The sequence below is a fragment of the Ammospiza nelsoni genome, chromosome 3 (genome assembly GCF_027579445.1).
Source record: "Ammospiza nelsoni isolate bAmmNel1 chromosome 3, bAmmNel1.pri, whole genome shotgun sequence".
Classification (NCBI taxonomy): domain Eukaryota; kingdom Metazoa; phylum Chordata; class Aves; order Passeriformes; family Passerellidae; genus Ammospiza; species Ammospiza nelsoni.
Window position 1 is genome coordinate 21,805,841 of NC_080635.1, and position 27,442 is coordinate 21,833,282.

General features: G+C 40.8%; 2 protein-coding genes across 2 annotated transcripts in view; one reads left to right on the forward strand and one right to left on the reverse strand.

The window, feature by feature from the left end:
• The window catches only part of USH2A (usherin), a 372,326-nt gene extending 371,238 nt beyond the window's left edge, over positions 1–1,088 (forward strand). Inside the window, exon 71 of the mRNA XM_059467734.1 lies at positions 999–1,088. Coding sequence (XP_059323717.1) covers positions 999–1,088 — 90 coding nt within the window. The remainder of the gene's footprint in view (positions 1–998) is intronic.
• Positions 361–27,354, reverse strand: KCTD3 (potassium channel tetramerization domain containing 3). Its single transcript, XM_059467735.1, has 18 exons — positions 27,036–27,354; positions 23,348–23,401; positions 21,907–21,952; positions 20,940–21,013; positions 20,447–20,505; positions 20,176–20,256; positions 19,482–19,616; positions 18,537–18,627; positions 16,280–16,470; positions 12,349–12,464; positions 9,087–9,174; positions 8,847–8,963; positions 7,685–7,855; positions 6,343–6,498; positions 5,276–5,372; positions 3,830–4,014; positions 3,586–3,724; positions 361–3,246 (listed from the first exon to the last, which is right to left on the reverse strand). The coding sequence occupies exons 1-18, from the start codon at positions 27,107–27,109 to the stop codon at positions 2,661–2,663; spliced, it is 2,460 nt and encodes an 819-aa protein (XP_059323718.1). The 5' UTR covers positions 27,110–27,354; the 3' UTR covers positions 361–2,660.
• Between the last annotated feature and the right edge of the window lie 88 nt (positions 27,355–27,442).

A 27,442-nucleotide genomic window follows, 5' to 3' on the forward strand; every position in this document is an offset into this window, starting at 1 on the left:
TGGCAGTGCACTGTTGAAGTGGCAACTGGTATTTGTTGTTTTTTTTATTTTTAGGAGTTTTATTGTAGATGGGCTTTTTGATAGTTTAGGTAAGGTGTTTAATTGCTTAATGCTCTTTGTTTTTATAGCCAGTATCTCAAACACTTACTTGAGGTTTTTTGGGTTTTTGAAATACTTACTTTGGAGGAAGTCCATGCCTAATGCATGGGGCTTCTGGGCTAGTTACAATATGGTGTTTCTTTTATTCATTTTTAGTTAGAGTCTTATCAGTGCATTGTTTTACATTGCCCTGAACAAACCCAAGACAAGACTCTGCTCCTGTGTTGCTCAGCTACTCTCTTGCAAAAAAACCTCCTGCAATGTTTTTGAGTCAGTTCTTTATCTTTATTACACACAGTATCTTAGGAATGGTGGTTTCAAGTTTGGTTTGTCCAGCCTGCAAATCAATCTAGTCAATGGCTGCAGTGGCCCAGGACACAAACCTGCACTAACACTGCTAGTGCCCTCTTTATGCCATGGAAATGTTTATTTCTCTCCTGCTTTCAACTTTCTCCTAATGCAGGAGTGCAAGTGCAAAGTCAGGCACTCCCTTGGAATCTTGAAGAACAAAATTTTACCTAAATCATATGTGAGGAGGTTGTTACACAAAACAAAAATGTAAACATGTATTTTTTCTTTTCATGGCTCCAAGTTCCCCAGTACACTGTAACAAACACTATATTATTGACTATTCATCAGATATATAGAGTAATTAAAGGGATTGATTGTGGTTTTTTTTAAACTTACTGCTTATTGTGAAAATCTAATTGCCATGGATTCAAGTGCTTGAATGCTTTTGGTTCTTATCTTATCCTGGGAGGAAAAGTAGGACATAAGAAATGCACTTATTTATCTATTTTAGAACCAGTTTTAGTGGGGAGGAAGAAAGAGAAATGAAGGAATCACCTTTAGTCTGGTATAGCTTTGGCTGATATTCTTCTCTTTTCCCTTCCTTACAGTATGTAGATGAAGAAGATCTTGTCAATGTCATCAAAGGCTTCAGCACTGTCACCAAAGAGCACACCACATTCACTGACACCCACCTCTGAAGAACTAAACCAGCTTTTCTAGAAAGTGGAAGTGGGTAACTTGCCAAAAGCAGCCTGCATGGCCTTTGCAGGCAGGGATAGGGCTGCTGTTTCCCCACCCCTTGCCCTGGAGTTAATAGATAAAACTGGTTTTTGGGAGGGGACTGGGGAGGGAGGGTAAGTTGGCCTTTTTTTCAACATCCCTTTCACTGTGTAGTAAAAACTGTGAGCTAGCACTGACACCTCAGAAAGGTAAGAGAGTAGTTTGACAATCCCCCAGTCATACAGTAGCAAAAGACTGAAGGTAGAGGCTCCCATCTTTGTCTCTCGTCCAGCTTTCCCAGCTGAGGAGGGTTGTAGGGGCAGGGGAGGGAGGGAGGGGGGGCAGGGCAGCATGTTTGGTATGGAAAAGTCTTTTACATGTCCAAAAACCAGCATGTGGCTAAAAGGGGCCTGCATGGCCAAATGTCCATGTTTTCTCCTGGCCTGACAGAGCTCCACCACAAAATTGTGTTCATGTACAGGTGAATAAACAGCACTAAAGGAATTCTTATGAAGTTGTTGTAACCTTTGTGTTCTCTCACTCCGTCTTCCCCTCCCTCTCAATTCAAGTTAAAAAACCCAACAAAACAGGTCATTAATAAATGCTGAACTCCAAGCATGCTTTTTCACTTGCTGTCACATCCTTCCTTTCTCCTTATGTATTAGTAATCCACAGGCAATAAAACTTGTTCACCATTCACAGTAAACTAGGTGCAAACAGCAAGCAGCCAGTGTGACACAGGTATGAAATACCATGTCAAGGCACTTGAAATTGAGAATTATTACACCATGACAGTAAACCTACTCCCATATTCATCTCTGTCCTTTTGCCAGAGAAAGTGACAAGGAAGCCCTCAAGAGACTGCCAGTTGTGTGTATTCTGCCAAGCATATTTTTATGCATTCTCTCAGTCACAATCAGCAAAATCCATCATCTGATACCACACATTTTCAGAAAGTATAAGCAACACTCCTCTGGCAATTTATTTGGACTAAGAGGCAAAATCATATGCTATTTTGGATAGCTTCCTCCTTAACCTGCACAAAACATTTCAGATATCAGACAGCAGCATAAAGAGCAAGGATCCCATTCATTAAACAAGACTACAGAGGCAGCTCTGTGAATTAGGCAAAATCCGCCCAAGACAGCAGCAGTGCTCTAGAGCAACGTGCAGCTGCATCTAAAGGGCATCCTCTGCTCAGCAACCAAGTTTTTCTTTAGCACTGTCCCTCTCCCCAAAACAAAAATAATGACAACATATCACATGCCTGACCACGTTTACGCAAGAATGCACAACAATATTTTGGACCAAGTACCGTACTACATTTTGGAGCATTACATAAAGCCACACATGGATGTGGACAACCCTTCAAAGCTTTGGCAGCAGCTAGGAACTTTCTCATAACCTTACAAGTTTTATTCTGAACAGAATAAAACAGAATATTTATACGAGAACAAAATCTCACTCAGGAAACAACCCACACCATGTAACATCATGCCTACTACTAGCCAGAGGGCACCTGCACCTTGTTTTAGCCACCAGACACATTTTCACAAGCCATAGTCTTGGCAGGATGAGTCATTCTTCCGGTGCCGTGGTGAAGCAGCTGTTTTTGTAGGTGATGGAGAAGCTGCACCAGGTAATTCAGGCCCACCTTCAGCAAGGACTGGTGCCGAGGCCAGGAGAGGCACTTTCTTTCTTCCCAGGAAACCAGCTCCTTCAAATCCCATTTTCTTTTTGCTTTCTGCTTTGGTTTCATTCTCTTCTTCTGGTCCTCTTCTTTTGAGATCCAGAGAATTCTCTGGCAGGCGGTGAACCTCTGTACTGCAACACCCGCCTGCATCTGAGATGCCTGTGCCTCGCACTTCAAGTGCTGTTGACTGGACTGCCTTCCTGTCAGCTGCACTGCCCTCAGCTGATGCCTTCCTGGCCTCTGTCTGGCTTGAATTCCCATTTGCAGCAGCAGCTGCCTTTTCTGTTGGGCTTTTGCTGGACAAGTTAAAAGCCTGGAAGTCCCGGTAGCTGTGAAAGCTCTCTGTCCGCCTTGCTCTTGCCAAGAGGGGGCTTTCTCTGTATGGCCTCACAGAGCCATACGTGGCCGTTTCATGGATTGTTTCATGGTGCTGCAATTGGAGGCTTCAGAAAACACAAGAAGAGCAGATGTTAGGCTGAGAACAGCAGCCAGTGCTTCTGCACACCATTGCTCCCACCTACCACTGCAATTACCACTACAATAGCAATACACTCATCACAGCCACCACACAAAGGCTTCCAGATCACTTCAGATTCTCAGAGAATACTTCAGTCTGCATGCATACAAAGCAGTAGAAACCAAGGAGTATGTGTATGTAGTTTAAGCTACTTAGGGCATGAATTCAGAGGCTTAGCTACAGCCTTCAATTCACCAAACCCGTTTGCCTACCTGAAAAGCAAAACCTTCAGTGTCTGTGGCCGGTGCCACCCTTGGTGACTTACCTGGAATTAGATTCCCGAAGCCGGTTTGGCTGAACAACTGAGGTGGCAGGACTGATGTTGGGTGTGGCACAGCGAGATGTACTCAAGTCACACTGGTCAAGCAGCTTGAGCAGCTCTTCCTCTGTGGGGCCGCCAACATCTGCAAGAGAGAGAGCTCTTAGAGGCCAAGTCCAGTTACTGCAGTCAGGCACATCTGAGGACACGAAAAAGAACCACACCACAGTCCTGGCATAACACAACTTACCTTTGTCTTCACTCTTATTAACCATGTCCATAGCTGTGGTCAGGTCCCACATCTGGATGCTGCCATTGGAATGTCCAGTGAAGAGGTAGCGGCGTGGCCGGGAGCCCATCCTGCTGGATCCTTCACATTCTCGCACAGTAAACGATGAGATGGTAGTGCAGTCAACTGCCTGGATCTCACAGATCCTACAGGAAGAGAAATCCCAAATTACCTGAACAATTGCACCTGGCAGAATTTGGCAACTGGTCTGAGAAGGCACCAAACTTGCCATCAGAAAAAGACCTTTTCTCCAGATGAAATTCCTTCCCTTCCCCTGCATGACTGGCACACTGCTCAGCTGCAGACAATCCCTTCCCACCCACAGTCCATCTGCACTCTTACTGCTTGTTTATTAGGCAGCCCCCACATGTTCTATGTCTATTTGCTATTTGCAATGATAAGAAAGCTAAGGCTCTCTCAATAATGAGAGAAAGCAGCCCCTTCATATGCTGGACACTCTAGGAAACTAACCTGCAGAAACAGTCCATTTAACCACAACAGTTATACAAAAAGATATACAAAAAAGTCCAAAGATGATATATCTATAATGTAGATGTTATCTATAAAGATAACTTTTGTCATATCACAATTGCAATTTCAGTTGTGATGGCAGACCTCTATTGCTTTTTTCCCCTTTATTTTAGAAGCTTATGAGGAGTGATGAGAAGAAGAGGACTCCCAAAACTAAGCTGCTTATGCTCTGGGTAGTTTGTTTTACTGGCCCTTTGTAGTGAACTTTTCACCCAAGCAGTGCCAAAGTAAGTCATAGTGTTGAGGCATTAATGTTTTCATCCAGATTCAAAGTTATTAGGCAAGATTTGCAAAAATGAAGCATAGAACTGAGATGCATTGTCATTTTCTGATCTCTTGTCATCTTCCTAGCCTAACAGGAAGAAAATCAGCTGTGGATTTGACATTTTTTTTTACTATGTTGGCAGCAATGTTAGTAGAATATTATGAAGTCAAGCCTAAGAAAATAATTGAATAGATAACCTAGAAAACAGGACCTCCATTGTAAAGGTTTTAATATCTTCAAGGCCAAGTGCAAAAAAAGAGAGAAGTCCATTTGTGAGCAGCATAATCCCTGCCACCAGTAATTTCAGCATTAGTTTTGAAATCAAATGTTAGCATGGTACCATGGCTGAGAGTCACATATTCTGTAGAGGCACAGAAATGTTTGTTTTGTGAGCTCCATCATGAATTGAGTCTCTGATATCAGACTTCTCAAAAAGCCTTTGAGGTTATAGTAATCGTTAAGTAACAGTTCTGTTACTGGCACACACACAGAGCTCAGCCAGAGCTGTCAAGCATAGTAGAAGACTGTTACACAATCAGCATGGAGCAGGGAGACATCACCACCTGAACAGGCCTAGTCTTGACTCTTTCCCACTTAAAACATGGATGTACCTTTTCCCAGTTGAAGACAGCCTTACAAACAGCTTATTCGTAATGGGAACAACTTTTTGGATAAACACCTGCTGGTCATCACGTTCACCAAAGGGTCCTAGAGGAAAAAAAAAAGGAAAGATCACTTGGTTGTTTCAGTCCCCTCAAATTTTTCCCCAAACAGTTCTGAAGACCCAGACTCATATGAGTATGACCACTGCAATTTTAAAGTATCAAGAGCAGGAAGCCAAAGATGACCAGTAGCTAGCAAAAGCCATCCAATGGTTAGCAGTCTCTACAGATCTAAATCAGTTTTTATTCTTCTAAGGGACACACATTCTTAAGTTTGCTGTGTGTTCCTGGAGGAATTACTATGTTAGCACAAGTCCTACATTAGGTCTCTATAATAACAGTAAGTAATTTGTTATTTTGCAGCTCCTACATGTCTAAAGGCTTAATCAGATTTCTTGCAACTGATCCCAGCCTGTGTTCAGAGGGCACCCTATTCATCAAAGGTTCATTTCCAAGGCTCAGACCACCAAGGAATCTAAACTACCTGTCTACCCATATTTACCAACACAAATTCCTTCAGTATACCTTGCTACAGCAAGTGCTAGCACTCTTTGCCTCTGCAGTTGCAAGGCTTCAGTGAACTTTGTCACCACTTCAAAGTCATTTAAGATTTTTTTCCATACTTTGTTTAACTCCAGCTGAACAGTGAACTAGAATTTGCAGTAGACCAAATGTTTGCTATGCTCATCTGCTTAATACAGTCTCCTGTGCTTTCTCTCATTTTCTAGTTAAATCAGAACTGAAATGCTACATCGGTTTGTTCAAGGGAGAGGTATAGTGTCTGTGTTCTAAAGAATTTTTTGTCTCTTTTTCTGTCATTCAGAGTAAGTATACTCACTCTCTAAGCCTAAATAATAACTCCAAGTGAATCTTACAGATCCTTGCCATCATTTCAAAGGGAGAGCAGTGTATGAGAGCTTACACCCATCATCTTGCATGTTATAGGGCTGAAGGTCTGTTAAACCATTATATGACTAGTGAAGGTACAGGCACAGCACAAACCAGAGACATCCTACCAATGTCATTTCCAGAGCAGTAACTGCCATGACTCTCTGCTTCCTCCAGGGATAAGATTTTGAATGATGCAAGAGGGGTTGAGCCTGGCTGAGTGGAAATCATACCCCGGAACCGAGTCACAGTCCATGTCCGGACATGGTTGTTATCAGCACAAACTAGAACGGAAAAGATGGGCATTTACAAGGGATGACAAAACATTCAGATAAACTTCTCTAATGATCATCTATATGGATAGTATTTCAAGACTGAGTGATCAACAATTTAGTAAATGTGAGGTCACACAGCATCTCCAGACAATTTTCTAACAGTCTACAAATTCTTGCTGATGTCCTGTTTTCTAATAGTTTTGTTTCTTTACTCAGAAATTCAAAAAACTGAGATAGGCACAACACTAGACTAAGGTCTGGTCTAGCATCCTACAGCCCCTTTCAGTCCCCTGTGTGCAGATGCTAGGACAAGATGTCATGACAGCAGCGTGGCAGCAGAACCCTCCTCACACAACAGCCCTATTCCCTTGAATTAATTCATTAGCTCAGTTTTGTACATAGAGGTGTGCCCTCTCCTGGTACTGAGGGTTTAGCAGCAACTTGCAGGGGAGCAGATGACCTCTGGGCTGTTTATTTGCAGTATAATCAGATACCATGCTCCTGATCCTTTTTTTAAAATAACGGGATAGCAGCAAGATGTAAACCAGTTCTCTGCCATGCCCTGGCTGCTGGATTCTAGATGAAATAGATTTTTACAGAGGAAGGATTGATTATGCTCAGGAACGTGTCTTACTTGCATCTTCTCTTCAAGTAAGATATGTTCCTAAGCATAAGACCAGGACAAGAAGAATAGCACAACAGACTCTGGGAGACTGCAGAGAAAAGAAACAGAGTCAACAACAGAGCCCTTTGAAGTCACAGGAAGGCTTTTTCTAGGGCCTAGGAGGAGATGGTGCATATTTTGCTGGGGCCCTGAAAGCTCCTTAAAGGCTGTTAAAAAAAAAACTAGTGCTGAAGGACCTGCACACAAACAATAAAACTTGACATAGATACATTTGTTTACAAGCCCTTTTATTTCTACAAATGGCAACCTTGGAATAAGACACAAATGAAAGAGTGAGTTGTTCTAGTATGTGGTCAAATAAAACTTGGTCCTTTCAGCTGCTAAAAGCTTTGAAGGAAGCTTACTTTAAGAAAGAGGATCCAAGCAAATCTAGCCCTTGCCTTATCCCCAGATCTGTCCAACTCATTTCTGTCACATGTGGGAATGATGCAGGTTATAGAGCACAGCATACAAACACTGCATTGCTCAGGAGGAGGGAGAAGCACCAGTACCCATCTGTGCACACATTACCTGACACGAGGTGTTTCTCTGAGAGCATGATCTTCGTGACAGGGCTTCGATGAACCGTGAAGGTCTGAAAGAGCTGAGGGCCAGACCCGACTGTCTCAGGGTGCTGCACAATCACCCTCACTGCTCCAGAGCTGGTGCCATATGCAATCTCAATCCAATTGCCACTTACACCTACAACAAGCAAGAGCACAGTTGTTCCCCCAGGAATAAAAGCTAGGCTTATTGGGGGCCAGGGAAGGAGACAGCAGAAAACAGTATTTCCAAGCTTCCACAGAAAGAAAGCTATGTTTTTTAAACACTGTTTACTCATTATTTTCCCATAAACACTTTGCCACTAAAATGACCTCAGGTTTGTTTGATTCCATACTACATGCTTCAACAGTGTCTTAACAAAAGCTTCTTTTCCCATTCTCTCCTCCCTCGTGAAAGAAGAAATGGATGAAGTCATATAGTCAGATGTTTTGGCACTCCTCACAGTGATATGGTCTATAGGTGCCATGTAACATTTATTTTTCTGCTTTAGTTGGAGGCAAATGGGAAAGCAAAGCAAAACAGAAAGAATTACAATTTAAAAAGTCACTGTGGTATCCATATTATTATGTGAAAGTAACCACTTTCTCCCAGTCAGGGCTCTTTTGAGTTTTACTTTGCTTTGGGTTTTTGTTGTTGCTATTGTTTCTCTTTTTAATTTAAAAGATAACTGCACCATAATTTAAAAAAGCATCATCAAGCCACATATGGAAATGTTTCTTAGCTTATTGGTTATAAAGTCAGACACAACAGCAGGGTTGTGTCTCTCCCTTGCCCAGTCCAGCACAAACTATTTCAGCAAGTACAATTCATAACCTAAGTGCCTCTCTGGTGCAAAAAGCTTAAAACCTACCAAGATATATTAGGCACAAGCATTAATATAGGAATACATGGAAGTGTATGTACCTATTTATACAGATTACAGGTGTAAGGCAAAACAGCTGTGACTAGTTGACTAGTGTTCATCATTCATTTGGAGATGATAAATGAAGAAAAATTCTTTGTTTATGTCAAGGCCTACCTTTAACCCTGCTAAGCATCACGGAAAAGGAAATAGGAAAAGTCCATTTAGAAAACAGAAAAGCACATTTCTAACAAACTCTCAGTGAAGAGACAGTGGTAGAATACTGACTTGTTTTAGGTGTGAGGTAGACACTGAGAGCTGTTATAGCATCATTGGAGGGATCATGGTACAATTCTGTCACAAGAAGATCATTGTCTTTCATTCGAAGTGGGAACTTCTGCATGTCTGTGGGGAAGAGACATTTACTCTCATTAGACTGAGTTGTTGTGATGCAACTTAAGTCAACTAAAGAGTGTGACAAAAAACAGTAGCATCTCCTTTTTATTCCACCTTGCTCCCATTTCTTACCTATATAGTAGATAGAACCATTGTTACAGCCCAGCAGCAGGAAAGACCCAGCAGTATCATAGCTTGTGATAGGAACAACATCCTGAACCTAGCACAAATAGAAAGGAAAAATAATAAATCAAGACTTTAGGTTGTTACTTCCTCAGTTTTCATACATTTTTGGTGTATTTTGTTGAACATCATCTGAATTTGGAACTGGACTGAAGCCATTGTGCACACACTTGCATGCACAATGGCATTCTTGAAGTATTCCTCTACCAAACTGGATCTGAAGTCCTGGAGCTCAGCAGACAAATCAGCACAACTGCTCTGGAAGATCCTTCTCTGTGTGAAGGAACACTGCTTTGAGAGTTGCACCTACACCATGTCTTCAAAAGTAGATTTTTTTTCCATATGCCAGTGAGTGTGTTTCACCCTTTCTGTCCTCTCCCTTCTTCCATTTCTGACAAGTCCTTAAGAGATTTCTGGACCAAGGAACTAGATGTTACCACTCTATGCCTTCTTTTATCCCAAGTTTTATCCCTCTGCCAAACTATGGAAATCTCTGCCTCTAGCAGATATAAAATGAGGGGTAAAAATTCTTGTTCCATTACAGTTTCTCACTTCCAACACACAATGACACCAAGCAAACTGGAAGACAGCCCTGCCATATTTTACCTACTGATCTACAACTGAAGGTAGGGATTATATGTGCCCTTTCTTTACCCTCTAGGATTAAAAGGAGTGTTTATTCCTCCAAGTGGGACAGAGATTTCAAGCAAAGAAAAAGTTTAGCTTCTCCTAGGTCAAGTGTCCTATTTCAAACATTTTTTTTTTTTACTTCAGCCCTGAGGAGGAAAAAGCCAAAAGCCATTTTATCCAGAGCAGTCAAACACGCACAGTGTCATGGTACTTGTTCTGTACTCTGTGTTTCAGTCAGTTAACTTAATAGACCTTGAATTCTAATTAATGGACATTTCAGCCCAAGTCTTCATTTCTCTATGACCAGCATCAGCCTTCCAATTGCTATAGAGACTTGAAAAATAATTTGCAAAATATTTACAATGAATCAGCCGGATAAAAGCAAAATAAACCAACCAAAGAAATTTCCTCACATCTCAAAGAGCTTGGACTCTAAAACAGTACCCCTTCCTAATTTAAGGATGGTCTGTAAGCCCCTAGAACATTTTATCTTCTTTCCTTCTGCAGCAGAAAGAATTGCTTAGTGTTCCTAGATAGGAACACTAGAGATGATTCAGCAGCTGCCATCTGCCAAGATGTGAACTTTCATTAGGAAACAACATGAGAGCAATCCTGTACAACAGTCACTGGTAAAGCATGGCCAGTGAGAATCATCACTTTGCCTAGTAGGATTTTCTGTGCCACTCTTCTGCTTTATGTTGCTTCTTACTCTATAACACTTTATATTCTGCTTCCTTTAAGCTCTCCTTTGCTAAGAATTCTATTACTAATGTATCTAGCACCCACACCCTCCTCCTCCTCCTTTTAGCATGCAACTGAACTCTGCCAGAGGAATAAGTATTAGGGAAGCCACCCCAGTAGTCTGCTAAAATCTCCAAGAAGGGAAGAAGATGCAAGAACCAATAAGATGCAGAGATCAGAATTACATCTTCAGGGTGTAATACATCAGAGATCACCACATAAGTAAGAATAGATTTGCACAAATAAAAGTAGAACTTAGAAAGACATCAGCCTGAAAGAAGATGAAGTTGTTGTTCTGAAATGGAGCATCAGCACACTGTTCTACAAAAACCTCTCTCACTGAAGGAAGTATGATTGCATCCTAAGTCCAGAGCTGTGGACAACTCATGGAAAGCACTCAGTTAAATATCAGATATTCTCATTAGGAATTTCAAGATTAACCCTGCCACTTTACATCTTTATGGGGTTCTTCAAGAAAAAATGTGTTCTAAAGGGATATTAAAATCTACAGGAAGACATTTGTGGGTTGGTTTTTTTTTACTAGCAAAAGAGCCCAAGATACAGAAAGCACCTTGAAATTGTATTGTTTTGGGATTTTTGTTTGTTGGTTTGGTTTTGTGTGAGTGCGTTTTGTTAGTTTTGTGTTTGGTTGACTTTGTTTGTTTGTTTAAAAAAGGAGCTATTCTCACCCTCTTGAAAAAAACCATCCAAAATGTTTTATAGACAATATAAACCGGTATATATATAGACAATATAGACTGGTATATGCCTCTCAAAGATTTCCTCCTCTCCAATAAGAAATGCTTTCACCAAAGGAATAGTCAGTCAAACTAAGAAACTATTCAGGTGATCAGAAAGATTTCTGTGGCTTCCCCAAAAACAAAGATGATGAATGGGACAGCAGAGTTTTTTTCTTACGACTTGCTCCTTTAGAAAATAATGTTAAACACCAGCTTGCCACATAGCATTAAGTTGTTCCTTAACAGAAAATTTCAAAGGCATCAGTAGAACTTTAAATAATGTTTTGTTTTATTCAAGGCCATACTAATCTCTCTGTCTCTGATGCAGAAGCAGAGTTATCCCACACCTTTTATCTATGTTATTTGTACCAGTACTGTCACTTAAGGGTCAAATCAGAACTCAGTCAGCAAACAGTGCAGCAGCCTCAGGCCAGTTCTGCCTCTCAAGATTTGCAAGACATTTTGGGGATTTTCAGTGCATCCAGGTTTTGTGCCATACAGGCATACATCCAGCTGCATTACAAGCTTTGTTATTTGCATGCTGGACTGTTTCTCAAACTCATACTGACTCCATGGATCTCTCTATTTAATGTGCATTCTGACAACAGGAATCAGTGCAGCCAGAAGCATCCACACACAAGACAGGCATCATTAAGTACAGTCATGTATTTCTGTTGACAAAGAGCCTCCTATTGTAAAGCAGCTTTGAAGATCCCCAGATACTAAACTGCCTTCTTGTTTTCTTTCAGATGGTCCAGAAATTGCTGTCACACATTCCCACAATTTGATTTCCTATGATGCTAATGAACTGTTTACAAAGTTAGTAATCCATAAAGAAGTTTAAATACACTAGTACTTGACATTTATTACCCCAAACCACACCACATCCTTTCATTTGAAAGCCTAAAAAGCATGCTTCTTAGCAACACCAAACAAGGCAACATTCTGCTCACAGGCACAATACCCAGGTGATAAACTCCATAACACAAGCTTGGGCTGAAACCACTGTGATTAGTATTTCCCACACACTTTTACATGATTTTATTCTCCTTTTACTAGAGAGGCAAAAGTGTAAAAAGTGATGTGAACATTGAACAGACCTGCCAGTGCTGAGTCACAGCGTTCCACACTCCAACTTTCCCTGTATGGCTTGTAGCCACCAACTGGTTGCCAATGAAGAAGAGAGCATCTACAGGCACTCCAAGACTGAACACTCCTGCAAAAAATGAAGAGACTGTGAAGCTCATCTAAAATAAAGAGAAAAGCACAGTAACAATGGAATCTTTCCATTATTATCAAATCACATTTATTCCAGTAGCAAGTAAAGAACAGCCAAAACTGGGTTTGCAGTGTGCTAGGTGAGGCACCATGCATGCAGCAAACTGGGTTCCAATGAATGGTATTGTGATGCCATCTCTGCTAATACCATCATTGTTTGGAAAGGAGAAAAGAGGCAAGAGAAGCTAAAAAGCCCTTATAAAATTTACATTTTTCTACAGCCATCAAGTTCTCCAATGGCTTTAAAATAAATTTAAAAACTATATTACAGCAAACAGAAATTTTTTTTGTTTTGTGGGTTTTAATTTAGCTGTGACTATGAAGCATCATTTAAGAAGCAGTAATATCATGGGTTTTGCAAATTTGTGACATACTAGTTTGCAATTACCTGTTAAAATGTTAAAATTCTTGATGATGGTTTTTTAGTAAGTCCAGTAAAGTAAAAATATTTTGAAAATGGATTTCAGGAATTAAATATGACTACAAGGCTTCAGCCTTATTCTTTCGAAAAGACTGAACAACTCAAATGTGACCATATTTCTACAAATTTCTCTTTTAGTAGAAATACTTGAACTCAGAAAAATAAGCAGCGTGCAAAAGCCTACTTTCTTTTCGTTCCCAGATCCATTATTTGGTTGCAGTCCATAAGCAGAGAGTACAGGCTAACAGGCTCTTAAAACTTGAAGCTACACAGGGAAGAAGTTTCCAATCATCACATACTATTCAAATTTGGAAGATAAAACTTACCAGCAAATAAATGCTGGCCTTCCAAGTAAGCGAAATGTGTCATCAAGAACATTTCACTTAATAAAAATCAGCACAGTGCAGCTCCTGACAGGCATTGATGGCTGCGGTTGTAGTTGACCCTGACATCTGAGGCCTTTCACAAAACTGATCCTTTCTTTAGAGCTTCCAAGTCTCATCATAGATCCCACATGAATAAGTTTAACTGAACTGTGACCTTGGATAGCATACCACATTTTGTACTACTTATTGGCCATGCATTTAAAAGTTACAGCATACTCAAAAGGTCTGAGGTAATGTCCAAGTTTGCCAGCTATGAAGTCCAGCAAACTGGCCCTGTAATTAACTTGGTTTGTAAATACTTCTAGGCTATGTTTTTCTGCCTTGTAAGTACAAAAATACTGGGGATACATTACCACACCAAAGTGTCAAGCTTCATTTCCTATTGCATCCTGCTCACTCTAGATATTTATATTATTTCTCACTAATATACCTTAACTGTAGCAGTTAGATGTTGTCTAAACAAGAGTATCCAATAGCTGGAAAATTCCTCAACATTGTTTAGGACAAACTCAAATGAACAGACTGTCATTCCCACACAAGAATCAGCCCCTGTAACACCCAAGAAGGAATCTGAGGAAGTTGTTCTAATTATGGTGCTAAACTATTTTCCAGGGCACAATACAATCATTCAATGCAGATAAGATTCAGCAGTACAGGGCACATGAAAAAGGCAGTAATAAAAAATCCACAGAAACAACTAGAATTGATTACTCCAGAGAAGGACGAGGTTCAAGGAAATCAAGGAAGACAGCTTGAATGGTCTGGAGGAATTTGAAGTGTCAGTCCTGCTTAGGCTCAACAATCTTGAGACTTGTCCACAGGGGAGACAACACTATGTGTAATGACAGCCTCTTGTCCTAAGGGTCCCTCTCAGTAAAATAGTGCTTACAGCAGCAAGCCAGCAGCAGTGTCTTATGTAAGTAATATGGAAAGGGGAGAAAGCGCTCTGGGAGAGCTCTATCACAGAGCTGCCAGCCCACACAATTTGCTGGGGATGGTGTTGCCAGGCTCCAGCAACTGTTTGGAACAAGTAGTTTCTTTCACAAGATGACAGCACTGCACTGTATCTCTAACACAAACCAGCACTGTGAGCATTTGTCTCCACAAGGAAACAAAACAGCGACATTCAAGTTACAACTATTAAACACAAGCATTTTTTTTAAACCAATCAACATGACCTATTATCCACATGAACAGCAGTACATTTTGGTCAATGTCAGTCTGACTGGGAGTTTCATCCTGCAGGCACTTTCTGTCTGCTTCCCCCCTCCTCAAGCTCCAAGTGGAATTACTCTGTTTCACAGGGTCACTTGAATGCAGTATAGCCTGATTAGCAAAAGTCCTTGTTTGAGTTTTGCTGCCATTTTCAGTCATAGTCTAAGCTATCAGAACTTTATGATACTGGCATATTTTAGAGTTTTTATTTGAACTAAAAATCCACTTATGGTTTTTTGTGTCTCTTTGCACTTGATTTTAAAAAAATCCAAGATGCTGCTTCTTGTATCTTACTGCAAATCCCAAGGTACTACAAGCAGCTAATGAAACCAGAAAATGCAGGAGGAATGTAATGGCAGAGTGCTTAAAGCAATGCCTGTTACAGGAGTACAGCTGTCACACCAACTCTTCCCTGTCCTTAAGATTCAGTCAACGGGAGCAAAGGAAAAGAAAAGGCTTCTCAGATCTGATAATTACTCACTGCATTTATTAGAGATAATTTCATATTCAACTCTTAGACACACCTTTTGTATTTTTTTAAAAAATACAACGGAATCTCCTTTTCCATTTTGCTGACCATGATTATATACAAGAACTCTAAGAGTCACAAGTAAAAGAGCAGTACACAGCTAATACAAGACCTTTGCCTTTCCCCATCTTCAAATGTGACTTAGTGTTTTCACACATTCATGCAGGGAAAAAAAATGCAACATCCATTAACATAGCTGGAAATTGCCTGAGAATCTGTCAAATGAGCTCTTCTTTAAAGGCACATGGGTCAAAACTTGAAATTGGTAATTTTGGCTTTAATTTATGGCTACTAGAATTCTCAAGGCTTCAACTCTGGAAATACATCTAATAATAAATTAGCTCAGCATTAAGTTTCAGAGAAAAGTGCTCACATAACCAGATTGCTGTCACACTTTGTTAGCAGTATCCAGTGCCAGAGGAAACAGACATTACTGGCATAGCAGTGGCTATTCAAACACCAGGGATTAGGCTAGAGGAAGTTCCAAATCCTGTTCCTTTCAGTGCCTCCCAAATTTGCCCTATATTTGAACAGCAATGACTCAGACAAGCCTTCAGATAATACCAGGGAATATTTACTTCAGGAAATGTCTTCTTGCTGTTTCTAAAGTGTACAATTGTGTGTCCTTCAGTGCCAAGGTGTATAAGCAGTAATTCCTGTATGCTTAAAGGAATAGTGTGGGCTTTTTTCCTATCCTGACACCCAAGTTATAAACTCAAGAAATTTTCATCTTCCACACTCCATTTATGAACCACATTTGACAGAGAACTGAAGTATTTTTGTCATCTCTGTGTAAAAATGTGGCTTTAATAACACAAAGGAAAGAGCAAAATCACTTTGTATCTATAGGTTTCCACCTCCAAAGCTTAGTTCCTTTGTGTTATGGCCTAGTTCAAATGCAAGTCTAGGGAAAACTTAAACTCTTAATTTGAATTTATACACAAATCCTCAAACTGAACAGTAAGTATTGGTTACTCAGTGCTCTTTTATTCTCCATCTCTGACTTTGAGACAGGATTCCTGGTGCAGAACTGAAGGAAGTTAAAACACTCTAACAGGTTGCTGCACTATAGCTTGTTTTGTCCATCTGTGAAAGTGAATACTGAACACCAGAAATCACACATACCTGAGAACAAGGTCTCAGACTTCCTTCTTGTTAGAAACACACACAAAAGAAAAAACAAACCAGGTAATGATAGGTACCAATTTCACTGCCACTACCACCATCTTGAATGCTCCACAAGATAATGCTACTCTCCGAGGCAACTGCAACCATCTTGTCCTTGTCTCCATGAGGTCCTCCAACCACCTTGGCATTGAGAGCCACCCGCTCAATGGTCCAGTCCAGATAGGGACTGGTGAACACCTGCTGCCACCCAGATGACTCTTTGATTCTGGAAGGGCAAAGGGGAGAACAGGAGCAGATGTCAGAGACTCAGGAATAGATGGCCCAGGCTAATCCTGAACCAGTGTGGATGACTCAGTCTTACAGTCTAAGCCACAAACTTCAAATTCTAGTGAAGAACTACAGTCTACAAGAGCTGCATTTTCCCCCATTTTGAAGTCTGATATTGCATATTACTTCAGTGCTTTGCAGTTACTGGGCTTGTTCTTAACATAAGCACATCTGATATGAAAGTTACAAGATGAAGCCAAAAGCTTGGGCTAACAAACACTAGATAATGATGTTCAGTGTAAGACTTTAGAAGAAAACTCTGTTAATCTCCTTATACATCATGCAAGAAATCAAATCATGCTTTAGCATAAAACTCTCCTCTCCAGACACATTTTCTATTTATGGTGTACTGTAAGCAGATAATACTGAATTGACTGCAAGCTTTATTTTTAGAGAATAAATTCCCTGTGCATTTTTAAGACTTACATAGTGTAGGCACAATTTATCTTACTTAAGTTCAGGCAATAATTTAGATACTTTGCAATGGAGCTAAAGCAGACTAGATCTCTGCAGTCAAGTTATAGAAAATTAAAAGCAAAAAGATATGTGTACTTTTTAGCAGTGTTGCCATTATTTCACTTCAGTGTTGCATCCTGCCTGGAGCTGAAGCATCCACCATGCAACATGCAGAAGTTGTAATGAATAGATTTAAGAGCACAATTGCAGTAACAAGACTTTGAATGCAACCAAGACATTATTGCAAACCTTATGATCAAATTTTAAAAGACTTTTTTCATACTTCAAAATTAAAAAAAAAAAATCTTTAAGATGCCCTGTACTTTGATCTAGAAGAACGAAGAAGGGAAAATTCCACCATTGTATTCCTAGAGCTCCTTCAAGTTTTGGAAGACAAAAAGAATACAAGACTGCTACCTTGAGTCTCTGAGAAGAAAAGCAGCACATTAAACTGGCATGTTGACCTGCACTCTCTCTCACCAGCCATTCAAGTCTGACATGGTTCATCTAAAGCATCACTAATGACATAATTTCAATGGCAAAAAGTCTTGTTAAGTAGTTTACCTAGCAGGAAAGAGGCAGAATCTTTCAAAAGGGAGCTAGCAACCAAGGAAAACAGTCAGAGATAAAATCCTAAAAAGGGGACAATTAGCACAAAACCAATTGCCAATAATTGCCTCTTTCTCTGTCAGAAAAAAAACATTAAGCAGAGCAAGGAATACACATTTAATACAAATTAAAGCCAAAAAGAATTGCAGTGGTGCATGTAAGTTAGATGTGATTAAAGTTACAAAGTTTAAGGAACTGAGTTAATATTCTAGAGAGTGAATAAGCAGCAAATATAGCTTTAGCTTGGCAGTGAGCAGAAAGAAGCTGTTCACATTACAGTCTTCTCCCCTCTTTTTCTGAACCACAGTATGACAGCCATGTTAGATTGGTCTGGGCAACCGTTCTTGTTAAAACATTACTTTCCATCCAAAAGACAGCCACCAATTAAATCAAGACTATGAGACGTGAACTAAAGAGAGCTTCCGTAATGTGGAGGTGCTGCTTTACTTCACCTGATCTTAATAAAAAATCAGTTTGTTTTCAAGACATTGATGAAATTTTTCAGCCATCCAAGTGAAGTAGCAAGTATTTAACACATCTGCTCAGCTAAAAAAAGCTAAAGACAAGGTAGCAAAATTATGTAGCAAAAATTCATTAACTGTTTCAGCTTCCTTGACAGTGAAACATCACAGACTGTTTCCAAACTCACAGCAGGAAAACTTTTTAAATTAATTTTCAACTGAAAGGCCTGCTTTAAAACAGTTGTATCAGAGTCAATTTGCAACTTTTCCAACAGTATCAATACTGACATCAAAGCAAACTTTGACTTCCTATCAAGCTTTTTATTTTCACCAAAAAACAAGTAGCAACTCATATTTGTAGGATGAGACTGAATGCATTTATCTACTGCTATTTCAGAGTAAGCATTTTGCTTTGCTCTTAGCCAATAATAATGATTTTTTTAGCTTCCTGTAAACTGACAGGCAACTCTATTCCTACCTGTAGCAAACAGCAAAATGGGCATAGGCAGCTACTATCCAATTGTGGTGGCCAGCTACTATTAGGACTTTGCGTGGGTCCACAGGAAATCCTGAAAACAACAAAGCTGAAGTTAGGCAAGTGACAAGTATTAGATGAGCAGAGACATCTCTAGCAGGATAGAGCTCTCTGCTAGGATGTGCAACAGAAACTTTGATAATTAAATTTTCAAGAATCATTTTCAGCAAGATTCTAGTTCGCAGTATTGCTCCTCACAGCCTTGGTATGCTACAGAACTAATGCTTGAGGAATGCACCTTATACCTCCTTTTACCCAGGGCTGCCTGCTTGCAAACCTCTAGCAGCTCACTAAGAATCAGCAATTCATATCCTTTCATATTACATAGATTTGCCTTTAACATAGTGTAGATTTTCCTAACACTGCTATGATTTAGAGGTTTACGACAGAAATACGGCACTTTTAACAGCATCATTTTGCTTGCAAAGTCAAAAGCTGGAAAATGACAGAATTCAGGTCTATCTCACTTACAATTTTTCTGTGCAGACTACCTTTACTCTAAAAACTTGACTCTTTCAGGGCAAGTGAGGCACCAAGAACAAGGAAGAGGTAGAAGAGCAGGAATTAGGCCCTGAAAAAAGACCAAAGAGACAGTGGCCACTCTGGTTTTTATTATGGTTTTAGTACAGTATAAGGCATTTGTCTAAGGGGCCATGCTAAGACTGCATGAAGAACTTTGATTTGCCTTTCTCTCAAGCCTCGCACCTGGACTGTGAAGCAGTGAGCCTTCAATACTGTATAGGGAGTAATCTTTAACTATATATTCAGCAATTTTAACCAGGCAAACACAGAATAGCAGATTTAAACCAGATACAGCCACACAGTTCTTTTTTCCCAGAGACAAGCATCTTTGCAATTTGCTTTGATTTTAAAACTGCCACTCCTCACCTAGTCGGACTGTACCTTCCCCCGTACCAGCAAGCGTAGGCTGGACACCACCTCCATGCATCTCACTCTCACTCTGGCCCGTTCTGATGTCACTCGGTGGTCCAGTAGTATTATTTATCTTACGGCTGGGAATGCCTATCAAAAAAAAAAATGGTTTGTGTTCCTCTTTAAACGTCAGCAATATAACAGATGTTAGTTCACTTTAGAAATACAGCGTTAACATGTGTGCATTTCGATGAAAATTTAATTTATCTGCTACAAGAAACAGGCAATACTGTAACACTTAGACAGGAAATGCTTTTGCTATCTATGTTGACATGCATCATCTCAGGAATTATCTTCAGAAAACTTGTCAGTAATTGGCAAGATATCCTTTAGACTCCTGGTTAATACATGAAATGCATTCATCTCTAGAGAGAATTTTAAAAGTCTAACAAGTACTCATGTTGGTAAAGGAAAGCTCACTAGTGGTGATTTGTCACTAGGCAATAGGACACCCAAGGTACTTTATGTTCAGAAAGAAGAAAGCACCCCATGCTGATGACATTAAACTGAAAGGCTCCTGAACAACCTCTGCTCTAGCCTACAACCAGAGCCTGCACATCCCCTGCCCACTATTCTAAACATGCTGTTTGTTACAGCACAGAGATCACAAGTGACAGCAAGCAACAGCAGACCATGACTACAAGAATACCTGGAGGAGGTAGGTAGCCATGAAAAAGGACACTGCCACATGATGAGCGTTCCAGTTCTTCACACAGTAGCAATCTTCTCACTAAGGAAGAAACCCAGATATGACCACAGCTTTCACTTCCTTGAAAACATTACATTATCTCAAATATCCTTCCATTTTTAAAAACTTTTACTCTGAAAATCTTCAGGGTCACAACTGCCCAGGATTTGTCAGTAGACAATTACTACAATAATAATTATAAGATGAGCCCAAATTGAGAAAAAAAAGTTACCTAAAGGAGTGATTCCATAGAATTCAGCTTCATGCCTGAGAACATTAATACTCACTCCCCTACAGAAATAGGAAAAAAAAAACAAAAACCAACATGAACAAAGTGAGCCAATACTTTGAATATAAATGCTTGCATACAACAGGATATTACAAATCTAAATGTCAAGCTACCTAACAGTTTATAGAATTACCACAAAATGCATTCATCATGTTGATGTTTGAGATTTTAAAGCAATCTTAATTTGACTCAATTTTCATTAAAATAAAGATACAGAAACAATAAAGAAATATACTGCAAGAAGTGGCCTACATTACAAGAATCTACTAACAAAACAGAATGTCACCATTTCTGCTTCCACCACAACATACATATACTCTAGGCCTGGCCCAACATCTGTGAGGGAGCTGAACCACATACCAGGCACCCAACCAGATGAGTAAGATGAAATATTCATCACTTGAAGACACACTTTGGATTGAAATGCACTTCTTACCGCAAGTCTAACTCCTTTGTGCGAAGAAAATTTAAAATGGGTGCAAATGCTGCTGGATCTCGATCAATAAATATCTGCAAAGAAAAATTTCTGTCCTTGAGTACTGTTATGGAGCAACCATCAGCTAAAGTGCTATTTTATGCTCAATGTGGGAAAGAGGAGTTGAAGATGAGAAAGTGAGCAGACAAAAAAAATTCAAAGATTTTGAGCATCTTCTTTGTTCCCATTATTCTACTGTCCAGTTATTGAACTTTCCTATAGGACATCTATACAAACACTGTTGCATATATATATATATATATATATATATATATATATGAACACAAATAAATGACACTTAATAAATTTGTTCTTTAGGTTCTAGTATCTAGAATGGACAATGGATGCTTTCACTTTCTAGCATGTCTTCAATATGCAGTAACTGTAATAAGATCTCAAGACAGGTTTTGGCTTTTTAAAATTAAATTACCATCAAAATTCTACAATTTTAGCAAAGTACTTGTGTGCCTTACTATTGCATAAAAAGATTACTATAACTATAGTTTCCCGTTTAAGAATATCACCCACAGACTGAAATGGCCATGGTTACATGTTTTTGCCAAATAAAAAAAAGTGCTACATTTCCATGCATTACTCAACTACACATGCAATGCCTGTCTAATGAAAATCACACCTCACTGCAATACAGCAATTGGCATTAGCTCTGTTTAAGAAAAGCAGAGTTGCTGTTTCTGCATTACCTACATAATGCATAATTAGCATAGAAGTATGAACATTGTTCAGTTTCCCTCAGCTTGAAACAAAGATGAGAAGCAAGAAAGCCAGAGGTGTCACTCATTTTCAATGAAAGTTTAGCCTGACTCAGGCAGTGTAATTCCATTAGCACCCACAGAGAAAATGCTTTAGGAGAGAACCTAACCAAAAGCATAACACTGAATTAATGAGTTACAGCATGTTCATTACTCACAGCACCAGTTTCATCCTTTAGTGTTGAAATTCTTCCGCTCAGCAAACTGAAAAACAGGAAACCTTCATTAGATGTCCCCCAGAAGTGTACTGACACAAACATAGGGTAGGAACACTCTGGGTCAGTTAGCTCTCCTTGGTTAGTTTTTGGTAATAGAGTTTATCAGAGCAAACAAAACAGCCAGAATGCTGGAGGAGTGAAATATCTCTCCTGGACAAAGGAGAAGTGTATGCACACCTAAGGAAAGTCTCAAAGCTGCATCATAATGACCTTCAGATCTCCAAAGAAAATAGACACAAGCCTGAAAGGATGAAAAAGTTTTCCCAGGCCCTTAGAGGGCTGTGTAGTTTGTTAAAATCTAGTTAAATTGGTAAAAGCTGCTGAAGCAAAAATGATGAGTAAACAACCCAGTCTGTAAGGACTTGCTGGACAAAAGTGGCATGAGTTCATTTTTACACAATTCTGCTTCAAAGTTATTCTCCCATCAGATCAAAGTACTTTTTCTCCAAATCCATATAAAACACAATGTCAAAATCTCATTTTACAGATAAGATGGGCATCAACACCAACATATTTCATTTGATTCTGGATTACAATTATCTGAGATTTTTCAGTATTGGATAACTTTCAGAACAACCTCCTTAGCATATTTTGTGTTGAGAGACTGGGGAGCAGCATGAGACTTCCTCCTTGTTCCTTTCCTTGCATGCCTCAAAGAAGGTGACATTTCCCTGGCATTTCATTTATCTAAACATTTCAGCAAAATAGGAACAGGAAATGTTGCATATGTCAGCTGCTAGGCTTTTATTGGGAAAGACATCTAGAATATGAAAATTAAATGTAAGGAAGAAAATTTGCCAGCATTTAGGTCTTCCTCTGTGGCTTTAGTATTAACTGGGGTGATAGAGGTACAGCAGCTGCAGAACAAAATACAAACCTGCAGAACTAGTAATGGCACTGATGTAAATAGAGGATGTTCAATAATTCAACAGCTTCTGCATCACAAGTTAAAACCCTCAAAACTTTGAGGTAACTCAGAGTAGAGCAATAACTCTCAGAGTAGAGCAATAACTCAAAAAAACCCCAAACCAAACCAAAAATGTTAAAGGCACTGCTAATGCATATGGCCAGTAAGATCACAATTAGAAACAGAGTCACAGCCAGTGGCATGTCCCTTTCCTGCAGAACTGGAAGTTATTTCCACAATACTCCATCTAAAAATGATAAAATGACAGCTCCTCAGCACATATGAGGAGCTGCCATGGCTACATTCAAGCAAGAAGATGCCTCTTGGGTAATAGCTTACTTCAAATTAATCTGTCCCATTGCCTGAGATGGGGAGAAAAGCATTAATACGATTTACAACATAAATTAAGAACTGAGAACATTTTTTTAATGACTTAATTTGTGTTTGTTGAATGTGATGATATATTACAAATACCTGGAAAAAAATGAGTCTGGAATCCACATCAGTGTTTGTCTTGATGTGCTGAACCTATGAAAATAAAGTTACAAGTTCAGAATCAACTGCAAAATTGGAAGCAAGACTGCTATATCTAAAATTCCTTGATTTGTCCTACAAAGCTAATATCAAACAGGTTTGGGAAGTTTGAGATGGTTAAAATACCTGCAACAAGTCAGAAGTTGCAGATTCTTTGCACAGATTGTCCTTAAGCATGAAGCAGGACCATCTGGAGACCACAAAAGTAACATTCCTTATATGTTTGTAACACACTGTCCCAAACATCCTGTATTTCCTGGTTCCCACACTTCAACATTAATGCTTGCAAAAAACCTTCCACAAAACCCAAACACTGCTCCACACACAAAACCCTAACAGTAAAATATATATTTATCATCAGTGTGCTTTATTTGTCAAAAACTGCACACTACTCTGCTGCTCTTAGGACTGAAAGGGTGCTACATTATGCACTGCAAAAGACTACAGTGAGCTTCAAGTTAATATTTTATAGGAACATGAATTATTTGCCATTTTGGTATTTGGGCCCCTCTTGGGGAGGAGGGAGGGGCAATAACAATAACAGTTAAAAGAAAAAAAAATTTTTGACTCTGAATCATATTGTGAAATAATACAAATGATAATATTGCTTGTGATGCCAGACATTACTTTACATAATAAATAACTATGGATTGTTTTATACTACTTCTGGGTCTGGATTTAACATGAAGGAAGACAACTGAACTGGCAGCTTGGACAATGAGCTCATGCTCTGCATCACTCTCTGGCTGTACATATCCTCTTACTAGTGCTGAGACTAAGAAACCTCTGGTGACCTCTTCATTAATGGAAAACAAAAAGGATATGCAAAAGTAAAATTCCATTGCAACTTGCCATTTAGTACAGGATTACAAAATACAAAATATTTGAATGAAAATAGTCATAATTTATATAATTTTCACTGCTAGTATTTTCCAGGTTTATTGGAGGGGGGGAAGTAAACAAACCCATCCCCATTACTTTATGCCCCAAAAGAGACAGAAACACAGAGGCTGTGTGGAACTATATAAAACATGGATTGTGCATTTGCTCACTGCAAAAATAACAATGGCTAATCTGTTCTTTACAGAAAAGCTACAGTGTCAGTGTTCTAAGCACAAGCATGCACAAAGCCTTTTCTGAAAAAAAATAAAAAACACTTCTCTAATATAGTTCTAAGTACTTTTGCTCAGCTTTTCTTATCAGTAATACAGGTCACTAACTCTGTCTAAGAGTAAGGGATGATAGATTAAACGATATTATAGCATGTGAAAACAATGAATTACATTAATTTTATCCAGAATTAATCCAGATACTACTTGTTACTATAAGGATTGGTGCAGCATCACCATCATCCTCTTTCAATTTTATCAGTGTGTTCAGACAGCCCCAGGATTTCCTGTCTATAATTTAGCACTATGGTACCAGTTTAGTAAGCAATAGCTCATACTAACATATACTTTAGAACTTTTAATCCATAGGCATTAATCTATGTAAACAACCAGACTCCTCCTTTCCAGATGCAGAAAGAAGCTCAGCCAGCAACATTTACATGCATCAGTGTGTCTGCAGCTCCATGCAGCGGTCAGACAGGCCTCTTATAAGGAAAACTAGGCAAACCCAGGGCAAAATCCTCAAAAGACCCTTAGCATATGACAGCTTAAAGTTATTTGAAAGAAAATATAGGCAACTGGAAACAGACGTGACAAGTGAAAGCTACAAAACAACCATTTTCAAAGTCTATTTTCCTTGTAGGGTTACATTATAACCAGAGATACAGAGTCAAAATAATTCACCCAAATTGATACAATAATTTCTGTGAACATTAACTTGCAAGAGACTTTTGTTCTCAGTAAAGGAATTCACTGAAGTTGTGACCGGGAAGTGACGGAGCCATCACACACACGAGAGAAGACCTGACCGTCCCAGGGAGCAGCAGGGACCTCGTGTCTGAGCATGGAAAAGCTGCTCCAAAGTATAACTTGTGTCAGAAACAGAGGGGAGTGCTCATTTCCTCCTCTCATACAATTCTACAAACAACACTAAGAGTTTCAGGTTTCTAGTGGGAGTAATGAGAACTACTGAAGAGGAGGAAACGTGTACAGTACCCTGCTCTCACCCACTTGCTGTGCACATCTTCCACTCCACTATCAGCTAAGAGTCACCGGCCCTTGCAAACTGAAAAACACGGCTCAGGTGTAGTTTCCAAAGGACATGGGCACTACAAGGGAAGCTGAGCTTGCAAAAGACCAAAACTTCTCACACAGGAGTACTACAGTACAGTCTCTCTATTAAAGGGGGAATATCCATGCACACATTTCCTACTGCATACATCCAAATGTTGACTATTTTGCCTTATTCTTCCCACCTCTCTGCGTAGGCAAGCCTTCTGAGGGTGCGCATTTCTTCCCTGATTACTGCCTTTCCATAATTCTCTCTTCTCTGCAGAGGCATTTAATAAGGAAAGCAGCTTTAAGATTACACAGGTAATAAAATCCTAAAAGTTAAACTGGCCTGTAATTTCAGATACAGAGTTCACTGAAGAACCTTATGCAGCATAACATGAAATCTGGTCCAAGCCTACATCAAAGTTATCCTGAAAGAATCATTACAGGTGAGTTTCGCCTGTGCAGGTTACAAGGAGTTTCTCTGGGCTGAACCAGGTTCTTAATGTCTTACTAAAGCAAAGAAATTCTGCATGGGTTTCTATGGCATTCTGGTTTAAGAAAGGCTGCAGCACACAATTTAGTTAAAAGATCGAGTCCATGCTCTGAGTAATGCAAGAAAATTCTTAAAATAGCAGTAGTAGTTCTTACTACTTATAGCCGTCTCCACGTTGTGCTCCAAGCAACTACTTGGGAAAACACATAACTTCAGTTTCCACGAGCTACAGTGATCTGAATGATTTCATGCCTGAGCATTTTGACAGGAATGTTTGCACTGTTTATCACGCAGATTCTGACTACAGCTGTCCCACAATTCTCTGCCTCAGCCTGCCAAACCTCTACATCTGCCAGCTTCCACACTTCCAGCGTACATTTGAAAACAATACAGCTCTTTATTCTCGTTGATACCAGCGGCATCGCATCAGCGATTTTAATATTTTAGTCTCTGAGGCTGCTACACAGACTGCTCACTAGCAGCCTACGCATGTGACAGCAGGGCAAAGCTTCTATCCCTGAAGAAGCAGGATTCCGGGAGTCTCTAATGTGTATGTAGAGCAGGCTGCCCTGGCACCGCGAGCAGACACCACGCGGAGCTGCCAACCCCGTGTCCGCCTCGGCTACCCCCGGCCCCGCAGAGTGCTGGGGGAAGGCTCCTCCCGGCCGTGCCGTGTCCGCCTTGGGTACCCCCGGCCCCGCAAAGTGCTGGGGGAAGGCTCCTCCCGGCCGTGCCGTGTCCGCCTTGGGTACCCCCGGCCCCGCAAAGTGCTGGGGGAAGCCTCATCCCGGCCGTGCCGGGGCAGCACCAGCGCGCAGAGCCCCGCGGGGCAGTCCCCGGCGGGCCGGCACCGCCGCCCTGCCGGGCCGGGTCGGCCGAACCTCTCCAGGGCCGGGCGGGCCCGGCAGGGCCGCTGGGCGCTGCCCCTCGCTCGCCCCTCGCCCGCCGCCGGCCCGGCCCGGCCGCTCACCTGGTGCCGCCCACGTTGAGCTGGATGATCTCCCCGCTCCCGGCGCCGGCGAAGCCGCCGCCGTTCCCCGCCATCTTCCCCACCGCCTGCTCCAGCCGGCGCCCGCCGCCGCCTCCCACCGGGACCTCGCGGTCGGGGGAAGCAGCGGCGGAGCCCGGCGAAGGCGGCGGGGAAGGAGGCGGCGGGGGATCGCCCAGCGGCGGCCGGGGCAGGGTCGGCGGCCGGGCGGGCTGCGGCCGCACGGGCTCCCGGCGCTCAGGCCCGGCCGGGGGCGGAAGAGGCCATGGCAGCAGCGGCGGGAGGAGAGGGGCCGGCGCGGACCCACAGGCCGCGGTGTCGGAAAGCGGCCGGTGCGGGAGGCGGGGCCGGGCCGGCTGCGGCGGGAGGAGCCGGCAGCGCCCGCGGGC

Bases quoted from the DNA above. Each gene is read 5' to 3' on its own strand.
- KCTD3 (XM_059467735.1), bottom strand. From the start codon at position 27,109: ATGGCGGGGAACGGCGGCGGCTTCGCCGGCGCCGGGAGCGGGGAGATC. The intron at 21,014-21,906 runs GTGAGTAATGAA...TTTTCTTTGCAG, and splicing joins TAAAGGATGAAACTGGTGCT to ATATTTATTGATCGAGATCC. The intron at 20,257-20,446 runs GTAACTTTTTTT...TTTCTTCCTTAG, and splicing joins CTATGGAATCACTCCTTTAG to TGAGAAGATTGCTACTGTGT.